At 38.0% G+C, this 18,643-nt stretch overlaps 1 protein-coding gene across 1 annotated transcript in view; it reads right to left on the bottom strand.

The window, feature by feature from the left end:
• Positions 1–18,429, bottom strand: part of LOC308672622 (WW domain-containing oxidoreductase-like) — a gene marked incomplete at its 5' end in the record, with an annotated part of 431,174 nt that extends 412,745 nt beyond the window's left edge. Inside the window, 3 exons of the mRNA XM_081335669.1 lie at positions 5,576–5,761; positions 11,401–11,489; positions 18,322–18,429. Coding sequence (XP_081191795.1) covers positions 5,576–5,761; positions 11,401–11,489; positions 18,322–18,429 — 383 coding nt within the window. The remainder of the gene's footprint in view (positions 1–5,575; positions 5,762–11,400; positions 11,490–18,321) is intronic.
• Positions 18,430–18,643: the final 214 nt, after the last annotated feature.

The raw sequence follows: 18,643 nt of genomic DNA, 5'->3' as shown, positions 1-18,643 counted from the left end.
TTTTAGAATGAGTTATATGTTACACATCCTTGATTCTGTTGATGGCAAGATTTAATACTATCCTCTATCACGAACTCTTATGCATATGTTCAGACTCCAAAGTTGAAACAAACGTACATGGACTTTTCAAAGACCTTACCTATCATTCTTGGAGGACCAAGGCAATCTTCCTTCTAATTGTAAATTATCTGGATTGAACCCAACAGGCAGTTGGATGCTTCCCACTAAATAACAATTGTGAACTTTCTGCAAAAATGACCACATTCTTTGCTGTAGCAATGGTGATTAAAACTGGATAGATGGATGGATGGACGGAAGTTGGAAGGGACCTTGGAGGTCATCTAGTCCAACCCCCTGCTCAGACAGGAAACCCTATACCACTTCAGATGGTTCCTTGAGAACCTTGGGATGTAATCCATCTGGTCCTGGTGATTTGAACTTGTCTAGGCTGGATAAGTGCTCACTTACCATTTTCTTGCCAATCATAACTTGTGTTTATAATCTGTTTTTTATGGTACTGTTTTTGATAGGTTGGACTGTTTTTTTTTCCTTTTGTGTAAAGACAGATGCAAAAAACGAGTTAAATAGTTCTGCTTTCTCCATGTTGCTGGTCACCTTCTTGCCACTTTCCTCCACTAATGGACCAATCATTTCCTTAACCATTTTCTTGTTTTTTATATGTTGAAAGAAGATTTTTTTGTTATTTTTGACTTTAGTTCATTTTGAGCCTTAGCTTTCCTCACTTCATCTTTGCAGGCACGGGCTGTTTGCTGATATTCTGACTTAGTTATGTGCCCCTCTTTCCACTTCTTATACTTGTCCTTTTTATCTTGCCATACACCATTGTGATTCAGAACAGTGAGCACAGGATTAAGAGCAACAGAACAAAAATATTAATACATATACATATATAAAACATTTAGAGACAGGACACTGTAAATAGAACAGAATGAACTTCAGTCTCTTATTTCCAAAATAACCTTTCCAACAAGGCAAGGACATTTTTTCCTAGTCCTCAGAAAATAATGAAGGATGTCTCTCTGTCTGTCTGTCTGTCTGTCTGTCTGTCTCTCTCTCTCTCTCTCTCTGTCTCTCTGTGTGTGTGTGTGTGTGTGAGAGAGAGAGAGAGAGAGAGAGAGAGAGAGAGAGAGAGAGAGAGAGAGAGAGAGAGAGAGAGAGAGAGAGAGAGAGAGAGAGAGAGAGAGAGAGAGAGAGAACAGTAAATAACTGCAATTAGCAAGCACTGTAATTGGGGCAAAAGATTTATGCGTTTCCCCTCTTTGCAAGTCCAAGCAGACTAATAGGACAATTTTAGCCATTGATCTTCCCCTCTTTCTGCTTTCCAGTGCACTAGCCTTCCACACTCTGGAATCTAAGTGCTCAAATAACTACAGATGAGACTTGCTGCTTCTCAGCATTGTTTCAGATTAAAAATTGATGGTTTAAAAAGGGGCAGTAATCGAGGTGATTCGCCATCAATAGTTTTTAAGGTATAAAAGAAAAATGTGAACAAAGCTAGAAGGAGTGGTGGCAGAGTCTAATGTTTTTAAGTGTTTTTAGTTTGGTCTGACAGTCACTAAACACCAGCTGTTTGTTTGTGGATGTTATTCTAACAAAGTGGCAAACCATGGAAATATTCTACAGGCAGTAGCTGGATTCTTGTACATAACCACAAGCATACATGTACACATTTGATTTGCATAGGAGTAGGAAAAAAATGAAAAATATTTAATGGACTGGAGGGAGGGAGGGAGGGAGGGAGGGAGAGAAGGAAGGAAGGAAGGAAGGAAGGAAGGAAGGAAGGAAGGAAGGAAGGAAGGAAGGAAGGAAGGAAGGAAGGAAGGAAGGAAGGAAGGAAGGAAGGAAGGAAGGAAGGAAGGAAGGAAGGAAGTGGTGTAGCCTGCTCCCCAAACTGTCTTCTACAGAGCCAGGCATTAAGACACAACATCTATGCTGTGAGAGATAATCATGCTTTGAAGTGCTGTAAGGCTTCCTAGTACATTGATGGACTTTCACAATTCATGATTTGTGAATTGGGGGCAATGTGCTGACATTGTAAACAGCCCAGAGAGTCCTGTAACTAAAGCGCTGTGGGGCGGGTATATAAGTCTAAATGCTATTGCAGTTGCTATATTCTTGAATGCACAAAATTCCCAAATATTCTGGATAATTCCCAAATATTCTGGATCTTTGTTGGGCTTTCAAAAATGGCTCTACAAATTTATTCCAGTTCTCAGTTGGATGAACAGGACACATGTTCCTTTTCCTTTCTTCCATTCTCTCAACATCTGAAAAAGTGATTCTGAAAAAGCCAGAGAGAGCGTTATATCCCTTCAGTTATTCCAATTCCCATCAGTCCTACCAAGCACAGCCAATACCTACAGAGGAAGGGAACTGAAGTCCAACAGTAGGTATAAAGAAGTGAGGCTGGATTAAGTTGATGGCCTTTTAAATTAAGAATAGAATAGAATAGAATAGAATAGAATAGAATAGAATAGAATAGAATAGAATAGAATAGAATAGAATAGAATAGAATAGAATAGAATAGAACAGAGCAGAACAGAACAGAACAGAACAGAACAGAATAGAATAAAATAGAATAGAATAGAATAAACAGAGTTGGGAGGGACATTGGACGTCTTCTAGTCCAACCCCCTGCTCAGGCAGGAAAGCCTATATTTTAAGTTTCTTAAAAACTTCTAGTGTTGGAATTAGAGTTACAAACAAACTAACAACAAATATTCCCACTTATTCTAATATAATGCTTAGGAAAGTTGGAATTATTTTGTATAGCAGGAAAAAAAATAAATGATTGACACTGGCTTTGGTATTTTCAAATAGATTGCAAATGTATGTGATAAGACATAGCAGCTAGTGAACCCGTCCTGCTAATTTCTCATGGATATGGTAAAACTCGCAGCCATTTTCAATGATCATATTTAAACATCTAATTTAATGCATGACAAACCCTGAGAAATGGAGAGGCAATTAGTAGTTGGATCAGGAGACACACCAATTACATATTGGGGGACAGGTTTTCCAGAAACCCTGGCTGATCTTGAGTAAGTAAACAGAGGACAATATTTTGTTTGTTCTTTCTCAGCCTTGACCTTCCCCCATTTGGGAGATTTAATTCTTGTGCTAAATGTCTAAGTCATTCAGGTTATGGGTGTCTCAAAGATGTTTGTTTGTTTGTTTTTCCAAAAGCAACTGGACTTTTGTTTTTTCCTTGAAGATGTATCGCTTGTCATCCAGGAAGCCTCATCAGTTTGGGCAGGATGTGTGTGTGTGTGTGTGTGTGTGTGTGTGTGTGTGTGTGTGTGTGTGTGAAGGAAGGATTAGATCTTACAACATGGAGGGCGGCTAGACGGATTATATTTCTTTGAGCTATACTCATATTTCTGGAGCTAGCCCAACTGGCCTGCCTTGCAATGGAACTCCACTGCTCGCTTTCACACACTTGAAACATAGAAACGCAGAAAAACGTGGCACAATTTATAAAAGTGAGGGCCTAGAGGACTTTGTTGATGCTGGGATTGTTCTCACCTAATTGACATTTCATGTCGTCACTCTGGGCAGGATTGATATGGGCATTTTGTACTGCTTCCTTTCATTTCAGCCATCATAAATTTAAAATGGCTAAAGTCAATCTTTCGGCGATGTTGTCCTTTCTATCAAGAGTCCTTATACTGGGATTAATAAAAGGATTCGGCCTAACTCTGGGCCATTCCCTGTCTGCTAAATCCCAGGAGCTACTGTACATCTTAGGAAAAGTGATTTTTTTTTAAAAAAAGAGAGAGACAGAAGCATCCTTCCCACTGCATAGTTGGAACATGAAGAAGGGGGGAAAATAAGCACATTCTAGATATTCCTAGTCAAAACGTTTTTGTAGCACAGAAGAAAGGTTTTTATTTTTATTTTTTGTTTTTATTTTAGGAACAAAACACATTGCTAGGTTTTCTTACTTTGGGAGAGAGAGACAGACAGACAAAGGGGGGGGGGCAGAGATGCTAGCTGAGTAGCATAAGCAATAGCTTTGATACTGTTAGGCATTTTGAACAGGATTTTTCAAGCATGGTGGGCTTCGCTACAAAGGTGGCTAGAAGAAGACAGGAGTTAGTCAACAACAGCTTTGCCAATTCCACATTCCCTAGCCACTAGAAAACATTATGCCATATTGCAATCTCAAGCAAAAGAGTTTCCAAATCAGGATTTAGTGGTGAAAGCATTCAGAACACACTACTTCCTTTGGTCCTTCTGAAATTCCTTGCCCAGCCATGAAGAAACACCCACACATACAGAGAGAGAGAGAGAGAGAGAGAGAGAGAGAGAGAGAGAGAGAGAGAGAGAGAGAGAGAGAGAGAGAGAGAGAGAGAGAGAGAGAATGAATCACAAATGTGTATTTAATCTAAAAGTAATTGCATTAGCTTCCAATTAGAGTAAAGGTGAATTCTTCCTGGCACGGTACTGGAGATGTTGAATGACAAATCAATAAAAGCCACACCATTCAGATTTAATCAATTATTGTTTCATCAGCTAGCAGAATGAAAGCCTTCCTCTGCTTCAGTATGACAACTAAGGCACAATTTAGTCACAGAACTGGATCTTCAGTCCAATTCACCTAGTTTCCAGTAAGCATCTGAATATTTTATTTACTTTGGCACACAAGATCCCAAGAACCGTAGCAGTGAGCAAAAAGCATCTCTCCCAGGACAGCCTGTAGGGTTAATCTGTAAATGGTCTCTGCCACTTGTGGAAGAAGAAAACCATGTGGCATCTAAAGGCCTTGAGAGGACAATCCTAGGGCCATTACCATTTCATTGTAATTTTTAATGCATCGGGAAAGACAAAGATCAATCAGATGTGATCAATCAAACATTAAATTCAATTTATGTTTGGGTTCCTCCTACTCTGAAGCCCCAGCAGGCTACTCAAATGCCACATGAATGAAAGCAAATCCTAATGGTTTTTCTTTTCATCTAGTTCTTTTTAACAACGCTGTGAAATAAAGTCGAGTTGTGTGAACGGATCAGAATCACTCTGGGTGCTTTGTGGTTGACCACCTAGAACTATAGTAGATGCTCTCTAAATATTTTGTACTCTGGCTTCCCAACTTCCTTGTCATTGACTAAAATAACTCAGATTGGTAGAAGAAGTTCAGCACATCCCAAAAAGGCCAATTTGGCCATCCTTTCACTGCACTACAGAATAGTTTTCAAATATAGAATTCTAAACATAGTTCTTTTCTATCACAACTTTCTTTTAAACACTATGCACTGGCTTTGAGTTAGGATGATTATGGTAGTTGCTTTATGGAAGCTTGTTGTTGTATGAAATTGTACTTTTAATTTTGGGAGCTCCCAGTCATTGGGAGTCAGGCAACCTCAAAATTTAACATTGTATTAAAATATATATATTTTTCCCACTTAGGAACTGACTCAAACTATTTGTTCCAGAGCAAGCAGGGGAAAAAGTAAGAAATGAAATCAAAACATTAAAAATGTTCAGTGAAAGTCTCAGGAAAAAGGTTCAATTGTTTTTCAAAAAATGCCGACTACATTCCTCCAGAACTAACCTGTGTGATTCAGAAGAGACCATCACAACTCTTGCAGGAGCTGAGCGGCAAAGAACATCTTTGAGGAGCTGAATGAGATAAAAGTGTCCCAAATGATTCACCTGGAAGGTCCTCTCCAGGCCATCTTCAGTTAATTGCCAAGGAAGACCAAAAACACCAGCATTGCAGACTAGCACATGGAGAGCTCTGTAAACACAAATGTGGAAATTGTATATTTAATTAGAGCAATCTTCAGGAAAAATGGTGGCCTTCAGATGAGTTGTGTCCTTATTTCTAGCCAATTAAAAAGCCTCAGTGCCATTTTGAAAAAAACAAAAAAACATACCTCATAAAAGCTGTCACAGAGCTACAGTGTTGACAGATCTGTCCCATGCTCTTATACAGAAAAATATAGTTGGGTTTCCAGGGAGGAAATTCCTTCTGCATATCTATCTCAAGAAACTTCACGACAAAGTGGAGCAAACTCGGTGAATATTTTACAAATATGAGATAGTTATTTGCCACTCAAGCCAAACAAAACTTCCAGATCTCACTGAATAGGAACTACTTTAGAATAATGGTTATTATAAAGTTTAAATGAGCTGTGGTGGCACAGTGGTTAGAATGCAGTACTGCAGGCAAATTCTGCTGACTGCCGGCTGCCAGCAGTTTGAATCTCCCCAGCTCAAGGTTGACTCAGCCTTCCATCGTTCTGTAAAATGAGGACCCAGATTGTTGGGGGCAATATGCTGACTCTGTAAACTGCTTAGAGAGGGCTGTAAAGAACTGTGAAGCAATATATAAGTCTAAGTGCTATTGCTAAGTGCCAAATAGCCCATGGTCCAAATCTTCAGCTATCATAATGTATATTACTTGATCAGTATGTCACTTTTTTCATAGTCTACATCTGTGTTTCCCATCCTTGGTAACTTCCAGATCTGTGGACTTTAAATCCCAAGATTCTCAGCAATGGCCTTCCCAATGATAAAATTCTGGGTATTGAACACACACATTTCTCTTCTACAGAAGGATACATTGGTCGGCATTTTAGCAGGACTCAAAAGAAAACTATGAATTACATTCATAAGTTACATAGCTGTACTCCAGAAGCAAAAGTTATATTGAATAAGAAACATTACTTCATAAATAAGCATGCTTAAAGTCCAGAATTAAGAAATTTTCTTCACTTCTGTTAAAAAACAATGACGAAAGTATAATCATGTATATTAGTCCAAAGATTCATATCCACTTTAAAAAAAAACTTTAAAAAAGTTATAGCAAGTAGTGCTTTTAATCAATGTATTTGTTAAAAGTTCCATTATATCGATTGTTATTGCACTTTGTAATATTCTTCATGGTTTTATTATTTTAAATTAAAATTTTAATTAAAATACTGTACACACAGACCCTTTAAAAATTCTCTCATTAGCCATAAAAGCTATAAAACTGCAAAATGCTTACGGCTTTATTTGCAGCAAAAGATACTATAGCTGTACATATTAAATCATAAATATTTTACATGCTTATCTTCCCAACATGCCCCTCATGCTTGGTTCTACCAAAGGATAAGACCTTTTAACTCAACTAAAACCCAATGTATCTTGAACTCTACTTTCACATGGGTTGAGATCATTTGGCCAAGGAATTGTAGTCGCAACACATCTGGGAGGCACCATTGTCTATCAAGCATGGTTTCTCCTTTTAAGACTACAACTACAATGCCCCAAACCACTAGTGGAAAGATCAGTAGACCAAGGAATTTGGGAGTTACTTTTTTTTTACCTGTGAAATCCAGAATATGTGTGCCTTAATTTAAGAACACCAAAAAAAAGGAAGGAATCTTCAGCAATTTAATTGACCTTTGTGAAACTAAGGCACAAAAAGTTCTATCTCACTGAAAAGTAGCCTTTGAAAAACATTCAGCTTCTGTGCAGTTACGATTGTTCAACACTAAACTTAGTGCCATTAAGAAGCTACTTCAATAAGACCTGGAAGACCTTCAGGAGACATAAAGCCCAGAATCATATGTGATACTACATCAAGACCCTGGGAACAGAGAGGAAAGCAAAGCAGAAATATTCTATGAGGCTCCTTGCTATGAGTAATTTTCTTGATTTGAGCCAGTTTGCCCCAGCCCGATTTAAAAAGCAGCTGATCTCTTGTTGGAAGCAACCATCTGATCCCAAGCGCTTTTGTGATGTTTGGGTGTTGAATCAGCTCATGAAACCCTGACCTCCAAACTAGCTGACAACCCTGACTTGGATCTTTGAACTGTGGACTGTATTTGAACTATTCTTTGTACGCTCCTATTAAAAGCAAAAATTCACTCAAGCTTCTTTCAGAAGCTCTGTTTAGCTTGCATTCTTTGTCTGCTGTTATCTCCTTGACTTTGAATAAAGTGCTAATTTCTATAGCAACTACGTACATGTGTATTTGAAACCAGAAGCAGAACAGAAAGTGTTAACAGGATCATAAGCAAAAGAGACCATTGCGAATTCCGAAGAAGACTGTAAGATCTTTAGGGAGATACTTGCATTTGCAGAAGAGAGAAAGAGAAAGAAATCTTCTTAAAGAAGGAAACTCAAGCACCCATTTGAACTTGCTGCTTAAAACAATGATATCTGATGATCTGTGAAAAGCTCAGAACTGTTTCTTCAAAGGTTTCTGCTAAGTATGTGTATATCCCCGTGGAAGACACTTCGCCTGGGACTGCTTTGCAATGGAGCAGTTCCTCTGCGTGAGATTGATCTGCTGCACATCAACTGGGTAGGTGTCTCTGCCTTCTACTATTGTCAGAAAAGGCGTAATTTTTTTTCCTATTACAAATGTTATAAACCTCTATAAAGTCTGATCAGGTAATCTAGACAAGTTTGCATGAAGCACCAATGAAAACTGGTTAAATAAGGTATCCAGATAAATCTAGAAGAGCTTTCTGTTGCTTTTAGTGTCACCCAATGGAGGAAACCACACAACACAAATTGTATTTATAAAATTTAATAACTCACCCCTTGGCTTAATTAGATGTTCTGGCTCACAATTATAAGACACAATATAAAAACATAGTGCAGTAACTAAAACAGCAAAGGCTATTAAAACAAGCAGAAATTGAAATTAGCACATTTCTACTTTAGAGATTATCATAGATATTTTTCATCTTTGCATTTTAAAGGGCGGAGTCTGCCTCACTGCTGCGAGAATTGTGCATGTTTCTTCTTCATTTTTAATGGAAATTTGTATTTCTTTTATATTTTTCCATGCAGAATAGGGATTGCAAGAATTCTAAAATCTTCAAACCAATTGTAATAAATTTTAATTCAGAATACTTCTGGGGAAAAAAATCCTGGTAGTCAAATATTGCTGAAATAAAATAATCTATCTCACATTCATTAAGCAACATTTATTTCACATTATATACATACACACATTTTACATGTATGTACACAATAGCCATTAACTTTTCTACTAATATCCTCATTCGCATTACATTCAAACCATTCTGAATCTAACCATTGTTCCATAATCACCCAAATTTAAGCTACATCTTTCCAAAGCTTATTTGCTGTGTCTATTGAAACATAAATCCTGTGAGGAATTCTATATATGAAGTACAGAAATACTGTATATGTTGGCTTCTCCTGGGTGTAAAATGTGTTGCTTTTAAATTAGCTTGCTGCAGTACATGAGTTTTGTTCTGATCCAGCAGAATCCTTCCTCTGTTCTAATGGCCATAATGATCACACCATTTTAGACTTGTGATGCTTCATGCTCTGCTATGTAATTATCTCCAACAAAACTCTTGGCATGAATCCTGAATATATTTTCTGAGGTCAAGAAGAGTAGCATGAGAAATTCCCCTGCCAAGCAACCTTCAATTGCCAGAGATGAAGGTATTAATATTTTGAACCTCTGTCCTTCTAGCGGGACACAATGCTACTACTTCACCATTTAAACCTCCAGCACTGACACTGTCTTATCTTAGGTCTCTCTGTAGTGTGACAAATCTCAGACAGGAGCAAAATTATTAGCATAATACCCAAGGAAAAGAGTCTACATAAATTGACATTATATCGCAATGAAAATTTATCTAGTAAGTTTAATACAAATGAATGGCACTAATCGGGTGTGCAGATAGTCCTTGACTTGCAATCATTTGTTTAGTGACTTTGTTCAAAGTTATAGTAGCACTGAAAAAAGTGACTTATGACTATTTTTCACACATACGACGGTTGCAGCATTCCTATGATCACATGACTGAAATTCAGATTGCTTGGCAAGTGGCATGTACTTATGACGGTTGCAGTGTCATGGGATCAGCTTTTGCGACCTTCTGATTAAGCAAAATCAAAGGGGGGGTAGCCAGATTCACTTAACAACCAAGTTACTAACTTAACAACTGCAGTGGTTCACTTAACAAATGTGGCAAGAGAGGTCATAAAATGAAGGGGGGAACTAACAACTGTCTTGCTTAGCAACAGTCATTTTGAGCTCAATTGTGTTTGTATGTTGAGGATTATCTGTATTTCCTTAAACAATGAACAACACCATGTTAGGAGTCATGACTCCCAATCCTTAAAAAAAACTCCTCAATCACTGTGAGCAATTTGCTAAGAATGAAATAAAAATATGTTTTTGCTTGCTATTATTGAAGAGACAGCTCCAATTTGTTGTCCTCAGCCTCTCTGCCCCCAAATAGTAGATGCTCAGTCATATGCTATTTATGCACACTGAAAAACGGTCCTTCACCACTCTCTCCACTGAATCATTTGCTTGTTGGTTAAGGCTCCTTCATTAAGCTGCTATTCAACCAAGGGAGCTATCTGTCATTCTTCAACTTGCAACATTCCTAGGCTTAGGTATCAGCTGAATGACTGATATGGCATATTTAGCATTTAGGGAACAGCCTGTGGGAGCTCATTAGAATGCACACAAGGCAATCCTTTTTTAAAAAAAACAAAACAAAACATGGATGAAATTAAGCCCTTCTTCCCCTGGGCAAAGATCTGGGTCAAAACCAAGTCTCTTTTTCACATTCAGATCCAGCAAAGCATTTTCCAAAAAAAATTTCCAGACTGGAAAAATCTCAAACTCTGCTTGATATGAGTGTAGAAAATTTTTGCACAGACCACATCTTTCTTCATGTCCAATCCGTGCCTCATTTTATCTTATTTGTTTGTTAGTTTTGATCTGTACCTGGGTCTTCTATTTCTTGTACTGGAAGCATCGTGGGTGAGGCTGCCCAAGGCAAATATAATTTCAGCTCAACCTAGAGACTTCGACAATTGGCAAAGAACTAAATCTTTACTGCAGTTCAGGAGCTATGGCCTTTGCAACCTGGTGACAAAAACTGAACAGGTGTTTGGAGGCCAAGACGGAATAGATTCTCTCTTTCCATACCAACATGCTCTTCTCCTGCATCTCCTTTTGCAAAAGAGCTTTTGGTTCCAATTTTTATGTGTGCTGCAGGTGTTAACTGCATATTTATATCTTCAACATTCTTGCTCTGAGAATCATTTACCAGTAAAGAACATGGATTCAAAAGTTGTTATTTTGACCATTCCCATCTCAAACAATCCAAACCAAGAAATGTATTTAATATTACTTTTCATTCATCATGGTTTCTTTCAAAGGATCTTGAACTTTTGCTCGGAGAGATATTAATGAAACTGTATATATATATATATATATATATATATATATATATATATATATATATATATATATATATATATATATATATATATATATATATATATATATATATATATATATTACAATAGCCTCCCATCTATGGTAACTTTAATTCAGCTACAGCAATGCAAACAAAGTAATTGTTCCTAAGTACTTACAGATTCTTAGATTTGAAGGTTTCAGCAAATTCCCATACACTTTGAAGAGATGCAAGATCTAAGGTGATTGCTTCTACCTTGGCTTTGTGCTAAAATGAGTAAAAGTTAAAAGTTCAAAAGATCAATATACTAATTCCACAGTATCATCTGATAACAAACATGCAACAACATATGTTTAAATACTCTTATTTAATCATAGTGGTACAGATTACAACACTTTGAAATATGTAGAGATTGTTTAAAGGGTTTTTTATGCTGAGGGTGCATGCATGCAGCCAAAGTAAACCCTGAAAGTGGTGTGAATATTTATTCAAACATCTCAACATATTTCCAGATAAACCAAAAGGTTGACCCAAAAGTTTGCTAGATCTTTAAATTCTTATCACCATTACCAGCAGAATAAATAAAACTGAGCAGTATTCTTTTTTAAAAAAATATCAAACTGTTCATAAATGTACTGGCCTTTTCTGCCAACAAATATAACTCTCATAAAACTCGCTAAAAGTACCTTAAAATTACAAAATTAGCCAAAGTTCATCAGTTAAAATCTGCTAGGCTTGATGAGTTAGGCAAAATCTAATATGAACTGTTGTATTAGATTTTAGGAACAGGAAAGTATTTAAATAATTTAAATCAATATAGAAAAATATCCAGTTCAGAGACTACAATCATCAGATTATTTTTTATTATTAGACATTTTAAAGGAAGAATGTAAAAGTAAAGATTTGCCCTGTCCAGTGATGTCCGATTCTAAGGGGTGGTAACTTATTTCTGTTTCTTAGCCAAGGGAACCAGCTTTGTCCAAAGATCCTTTCTGTGGCCAAGTGGCCGGCATGTGATAAGGTACACTGAACACTGTTACCGCCCCACCAAAGTGATACCTATTTATCTACCTGCAATTTGCATGCTTTTGAACTTCTGGGTGGGCAGGAGCTGGGGCAAATAATAGGACCTCAACCCATTGTGCAGCACTCAGATCACAAACCCCGTCTGTCAGTTTTCCAGCTGACAAGCTCAGCATCTTTAAGCAGTGAGCCATCACGCCCCCACAAAACAAAGAATATAAACAAACACAACGAAAAGTAAGAAAGTGAAATTTAAATGAGTAAACAAGGGATCTGAATGTGTCATGGGAATTACAGTTTTCCAATACCTAACTAATTATGTAACAATAGAATGTGTTTCTCATTTTGTTTTTTGTTTTTATAAAAATCCTAAAAATAACTATAAAGCCCTGAGCTAAAAAAATAAAAATAAAAATAAAGATCAGGAACACGTACAAAATCACCAAACAGAATTATAATAAATTGAATTGATTCTGAGAATTTACTCTGATTTTCCCATGAAGTTAAAATATAGTGTCTATACATTGAAAAAAGAATTTAAATGAGGTAAAAATCAACTCATTAACTTACTGTCCAGGCATTTTAAAAACCAACCTTTCTAAAACATGTGCTCCCAAAACATATACCGTAGTATCCTTGCAGTAGTTAGCATATACAAAGCTAATTCAGCATAATTTAAAGTAATGAATGGTTTATCAAATTTAATAAAACTGTTGTAGTTTAAATTCAACTGTTAAGATTTATTTCATTCTACTGTGCGTTAGTTTCCAGAATTGTTGTGCTTTACAATATTGCAACCAAATATTAAAAAATAATACAACCTTACATTTTCAGCAATTTTTAGAAAATGAATTGTTCATTTTAGCAATCGGTATTGGAGTAATATACCAATAATAAAATATCTTATACCAATTTTCCCTAAGTATAATGTTCAGAGTAAACGTAATGTTCTTTTTCCATTGTAATTTCCTCTGCTACACTTCTATCACTGCATTCAAATTCTGTACCTTTTTAATCATACATTCTTTTGCTTGTTTAGACTCTGAATCATACTTCTCCAGCCATTTATAAGTAAGTCCCAGCAAATATTCTGAATTATGTTTAACTAGTTGTTGTTTTTTAATTCAATAACGTTTCTTACCATTCATTCCTCTTTCTCTGTGCAATTATTTTAATGCTATGCTATCCATCTTGAAACCAGTAGACTAAACCATTGTGGAGAATCTCAGAAGATTTCATCATCTTGCTAATAATTAAATTTTCCAGTTAGAACACATTATGAATTTTCCACTGAACCAATTTCTGGAACTTACTTCCTCATAAAACTAGACATTTAACAATGGAAAAGTTTTAAAATACAGTTTTCCCTTAAGAAACCCCCCTTCCCCCTCCCTTTTTTTTAATTGAAAAGTTTATTAAAACTTTTCAATAAAAAAAAAAAAAACAATGGAGTGATAGGAGAGACATCTTATTATTTCCCTATACGTGACCTAGGCATTCAATACGGACTTGCCAAGCAAAGCCTTCCTCTGAAGATCCCAGTGCTCAGATAGCACACAAAGGTAAAGGTAAAGGTTCCCCCGCACGTGCGTGCTAGTCGTTTCCAACTCTAGGGGCCAGTGCTCATCTCCGTTTCAAAGCCGAAGAGCCAACGCTTGTCCGAGGACGTCTCCGTGGTCATGTGGCTGGCATGACTAGACGCCAAAGGTGCACGGAACGCTGTTACCTTCCCACCGTAGTGGTCCCTATTTTTCTACTTGCATTTTTACGTGCTTTTAAACTGCTAGGTTGGCAGAAGCTGGGACGAGTAACAGGCGCTCACTCTGTTATGCGGCACTCGGGATTCGACCCGCCAAACTGCCGACCTTCTGATCAACAAGGACGGCATCCTAACCCACTGAGCCACCGCGTCCCTAGATAGCACATACAACTCCACAATTACATACTACATTATCATCATCATCATCATCATCCTAACTCAATCCTGCCTTCACTTGGCCAAAAAGAACTTTGCAATACACAAAACGGATAGAACCAGCGGGTATCTGGAGCAGAAGAAGAAAAAAAATGCCTTCCCCCCCCTCTTTCCTTTAAAAGGTACAATGCTCTGTTCTCGTCTCCAAGGAGAAAATAAAAAGGCTGCCACAAACACAAGGACAACAAGGGGTCAAAAAACATCAAGCAGTTCAACAGATTAAACCACAAGCTGTTACTTAGCATGCTCTTGGGAAGAGTGATTCAAGTCCACACACTATTACTCAGGTAATGTTTTTGCTCATTCTGGGCAGCCTTGCAGGTCTCTCCTGCTGGTTTTGAAACCAAAGAGACAGCACTTGCGACATTATGAAGGGAACAGAGAGTGAATGAGCGTCTGCTTGGGTGTTCCTCCTTCCCTTCAATCCTTCCACCAGTCAAAGCTGAGAGAAAGGAAGTGTGCTCTTGAGAAAGAATACAGGAATGAAAATAGATCAATAAATGGATAACTTTGAAACATAGATTACCCAAGCTATGAAGATGGCTTGCAGTCTGACATTTCAAGCCATAAACGGAACCCCTGCTTAGTTGTAAAAATAAGACACTTTCTCTTGTGGAGGCAACTGGGGGTTCCTTCCCTCCCCCCTCCCAACTGTTAAATTAATCTGAATTTCTACAGCTTTGTAGATTTAGGACAAGAAAGGTTAGTGAGAAGAACCACCTTCTGTGGGAGTATTTCTCAAGCACCTTAAGTAGAAGGCTTTGAAAGGTCACACATTCAAATACTAATAAAAATAACAATGAGAGTTTCTAGGGTACCATTCACGAACATACATAAATGATAAAGACAGAAACATATGCAATGAACCCTGGCTTATAGAGTAAAAAAAAAGTCACTAAATCTTCACAAATCTGACTTTTTTAACCCCTCATTAACTTACGTTTACAAGCTGTTCTCACTATTCATAAAAACTAGTGTATTTTTAAACTATCCTTTTCAGTCTTAATGTGGCTACTTGTAGCAAAAAAAAACCCAAAACTATAATGGTTTAATCAATCAATAAACTTTTATTTGGTCATTGACCAGCCTAATATAACGATTTAATAGCTCTTGTGGACTTTTCGCATAAAAATGGAAAAAAAATGTGATTTAAGGTTTTTGATGGTTAGAAAGGATAAATTATAGAAAGAAGAGTCACGATGTAACCTTTACATAGAGAGGTTAAAATATAAGTGTACTTATAATTGCTATGAAGATCAAAAGCTTCTTATTTATAGCTTTTTTCATTTTTTTCTACTTTTCTTCTTCTTTTTCTTGTACTTTTAATTTTTTTTCAATATTTCAGGTTCATAATAGAAACAGTAATCTATAATCAGTAACTTAAAAAGAGATGACTTAACAGCATCCTTCAAGCTCTCTGCTAATGTCATAAATTTATTATGCAGATAACTCTTATAATTTCATCCCATATTGTTTTAATATTACATGATGCTTTGTGTCATGAAGTCTTAAGTGGTGGTGTGTTAACAAACATTTCGGTGTGTACCCCTACAGCTCTTTTATGCCTAGATATCCTTTAGAAATTACTATCCAGATTAAGAGACTAGATTCTCCTAGGGCATCCTACAGTTTTCCCATGCAAACTCCACTGAACCTAACTTTTGAAAACAGTTTTCTACTAAATATAGTTGCAAAGCTCAGTTGCTGGGAATAATATCAGAAAGGATAAAAGAAGCTTGTTTTAAGCCATGGCTTTCTACAGAACATCCCTAAGATGAATAATAATGAAACACATAAATAAATTGTAGCTATCCGCGTGTATGTGTATGTGCACCACTTGTGGGAAAGTGATATAGTTTCATCATCATTTAATAAGCAAGTAACTTTAAGGGGGGAAATCAGCAGGGTGGACTTGGAAAGTTTTGTGGAAAGATTCGTTTAAATCATGGGTTCATTTGTTTCTGATGAATTAGCTCTCTCATATACTCTTCAATTCTGACCATAACCACACAGATCAAAAACACTGGCTCCTTTTAACTAGCTATCCCAGATTGTTATCAAAGCAGTTCTTGAGTCACCACTCTTGTTTGGTGCACATAAAAGCAGGAATGGATGTGTCTTATCTTCTCATAACCAGGGGAAATGAAGAAAAAGAATATATAAACCCAGGCATCTAATATTCAGCTTAAATTTAGCTTTTACCTTTGAACTTGTGCTACAAAACTCTTCCGAAATGAGGGAACATATTACTGAACACAACTGAGCTAGTTATATTCAATTAGATGTTTATGGCGATAGCACAGGCTATACATCAACTTCCCCCCCCCCCCTCAATGCCTGCTTTAACCATAGCTGCAACTGTCTATGAAGATTCTCAATCATCCAGGTCATAGTTGTCCCAAAGGAGGGGTTTTTCCCCCCAAAAAAAGGCAACTGGACTTCCTTGATTTTTTTTCTTTGAAAATGTTTTATTTTATTTATTTTAATTCCATTTATATCCCGCCCTTCTCCGAAGACTCAGGGCGGCTTACAAGCTTAGCAGTAGCCTTCATTCTATGTATAGGCCTGCTTATTAGGGCTTTCACACACACCCCAAGCAGCATTATTACAAAGTCAGCTTTGTTTCACTTCTCATTCAAGAAGCTTCTTCAATTCCAAGTGACTGGTTGGAAATGGAAGGATTTATATTCTTTTCTTTATATATTTATATTCTTTTTATAGCTGCGGCACTAAAAACCCACGATTGTCATGATGCTCACATGCACTGTTGGGAGTCTGCTGAGATCTTCGGATAGATCCTTGGACAGATCCTGCCATTCATTCATTCATTCATTCATTCATTCATTCATTCATTCATTCATTCATGTTCTAAGATGGCGGCGCCTGGAATGGCTGCGGCTGCATTGGCTCTTGAAGGCGAATAGTTTTGGGAGGGATAGTGAGGGCTATAGGCCACATGATCAGAAAGATTTTAATGTACTAAGCAACATGGTAGAACTAAGGTAACATACGACATACGACCGACAATCTTTGCTGGCATGGCGAGTTTCTAGTTATTTTGGAACTGTTGGTGAGACCGTTAAAAGTCGTTGGCGCTGTTTGAATTTGTTCTACCAGCAGTAAGATCTGACTGTTGGCCCAGTGATGAATTGTATTGCAAATCAGGGCTGTTACCAGAGGAGGCAGAGGAGGAGAGGACCTGGAGCTTATGGAGCGAAGGAACTGGATGAGGCTGTCGGCAGGCCCAGAGGAAGAGAGAGAGGCTTTTGGAGGAGTTGGTGGCGGCGGCACCAGCGTGCTCCAGGGGCGAAAAGAAGCGAGGCCTCTTTAAGGAAAAGGTGGAAGAGTCAGGATCAGAAAAAGGAAAGAAGGCGAGGTTGTCGGAATACAAGCGAATTTGAGGGCTAATCCACACGGAGCCCCATTTCCATCTGTCCTGTTTGCCATTGTTCACTCTCTAGAGACTAAAATGGACAATGTGAAATTTGAGCGGGCCACAAACAAGGAGTATATATCGGAGGTGGTGACCCTTTGAGAGCTGTATGCAACGAAATTTCATTTTGATGTATGCCGATTGGTGTACATTCAAAGTGACAATAAAGTTATCATCATTATGTCTATATACCACCTATCTTGCAATTCCTAGGCAGCTTACATGATACTACAAGGAAGAGGTGATCTACTGCCATTCAGGATGGTTGAAAGCAATCAACTGCACCTACATCTACCATCTGTCTTTCCCATTCCTGGTGACCATAATGGATACACTGAAACTATCTGCATTAAACACCTCCAAATATGCCATAGTTAGCATTCTTTAAAGAAGGTGAAATCAGTAATGTGGACAGGTTTACCTCCCCAGTCCTTAGAGAACTGCCAAAATTGACATTAGAGAGTTGCAGAGATTCTGGGGGCTTCCTACATCCTGAAGGTACAGGTTGTCCAGCCATACACAATCATTGTCCTCAAGGATCCATGTGGCACAGCCATGGAATATTATTTTCCTTAGGTTAAACTCTAGAACAGTGGCGGCGAACCTATGGCACGCATGCCAGAGGCAGCACTCAGAGCCCTCTCTGTTGGCATGCGTGCCACCGCCACCAGCAGCAGGTCTATCAGGCCGCCACCGCTGCCCGGAGCAGGAGCACTGCCCAGCACAAAGGAGGCAGAGCGGCCAACTAGCAAGCCCAAGTAGAGGTCACCAACCATTGTCGATTGGTGGACTGGAAGAAAAGGGAGGGGGAAGCATTTTACATGTGTGCATGTGCGCACGGGGCCGCAAGCATGCACGTGCTGCAAATGGGGCGGGGCTAGTGCCTGCATGATACTCACTAGCCCTGCCCTGTTCTTGTGTGGTGCAGTGCCTTGTACCTGCACCCCATGGTGCGGCAGCAGCCATTTTTGCGCCTTGCAGCATGGTGGC

This window comes from Vipera berus (assembly GCF_964194415.1).
Source record: "Vipera berus genome assembly, chromosome: 10".
Classification (NCBI taxonomy): Eukaryota; Metazoa; Chordata; class Lepidosauria; order Squamata; family Viperidae; genus Vipera; species Vipera berus.
This window is presented reverse-complemented; position numbering and strand designations above follow the sequence as displayed.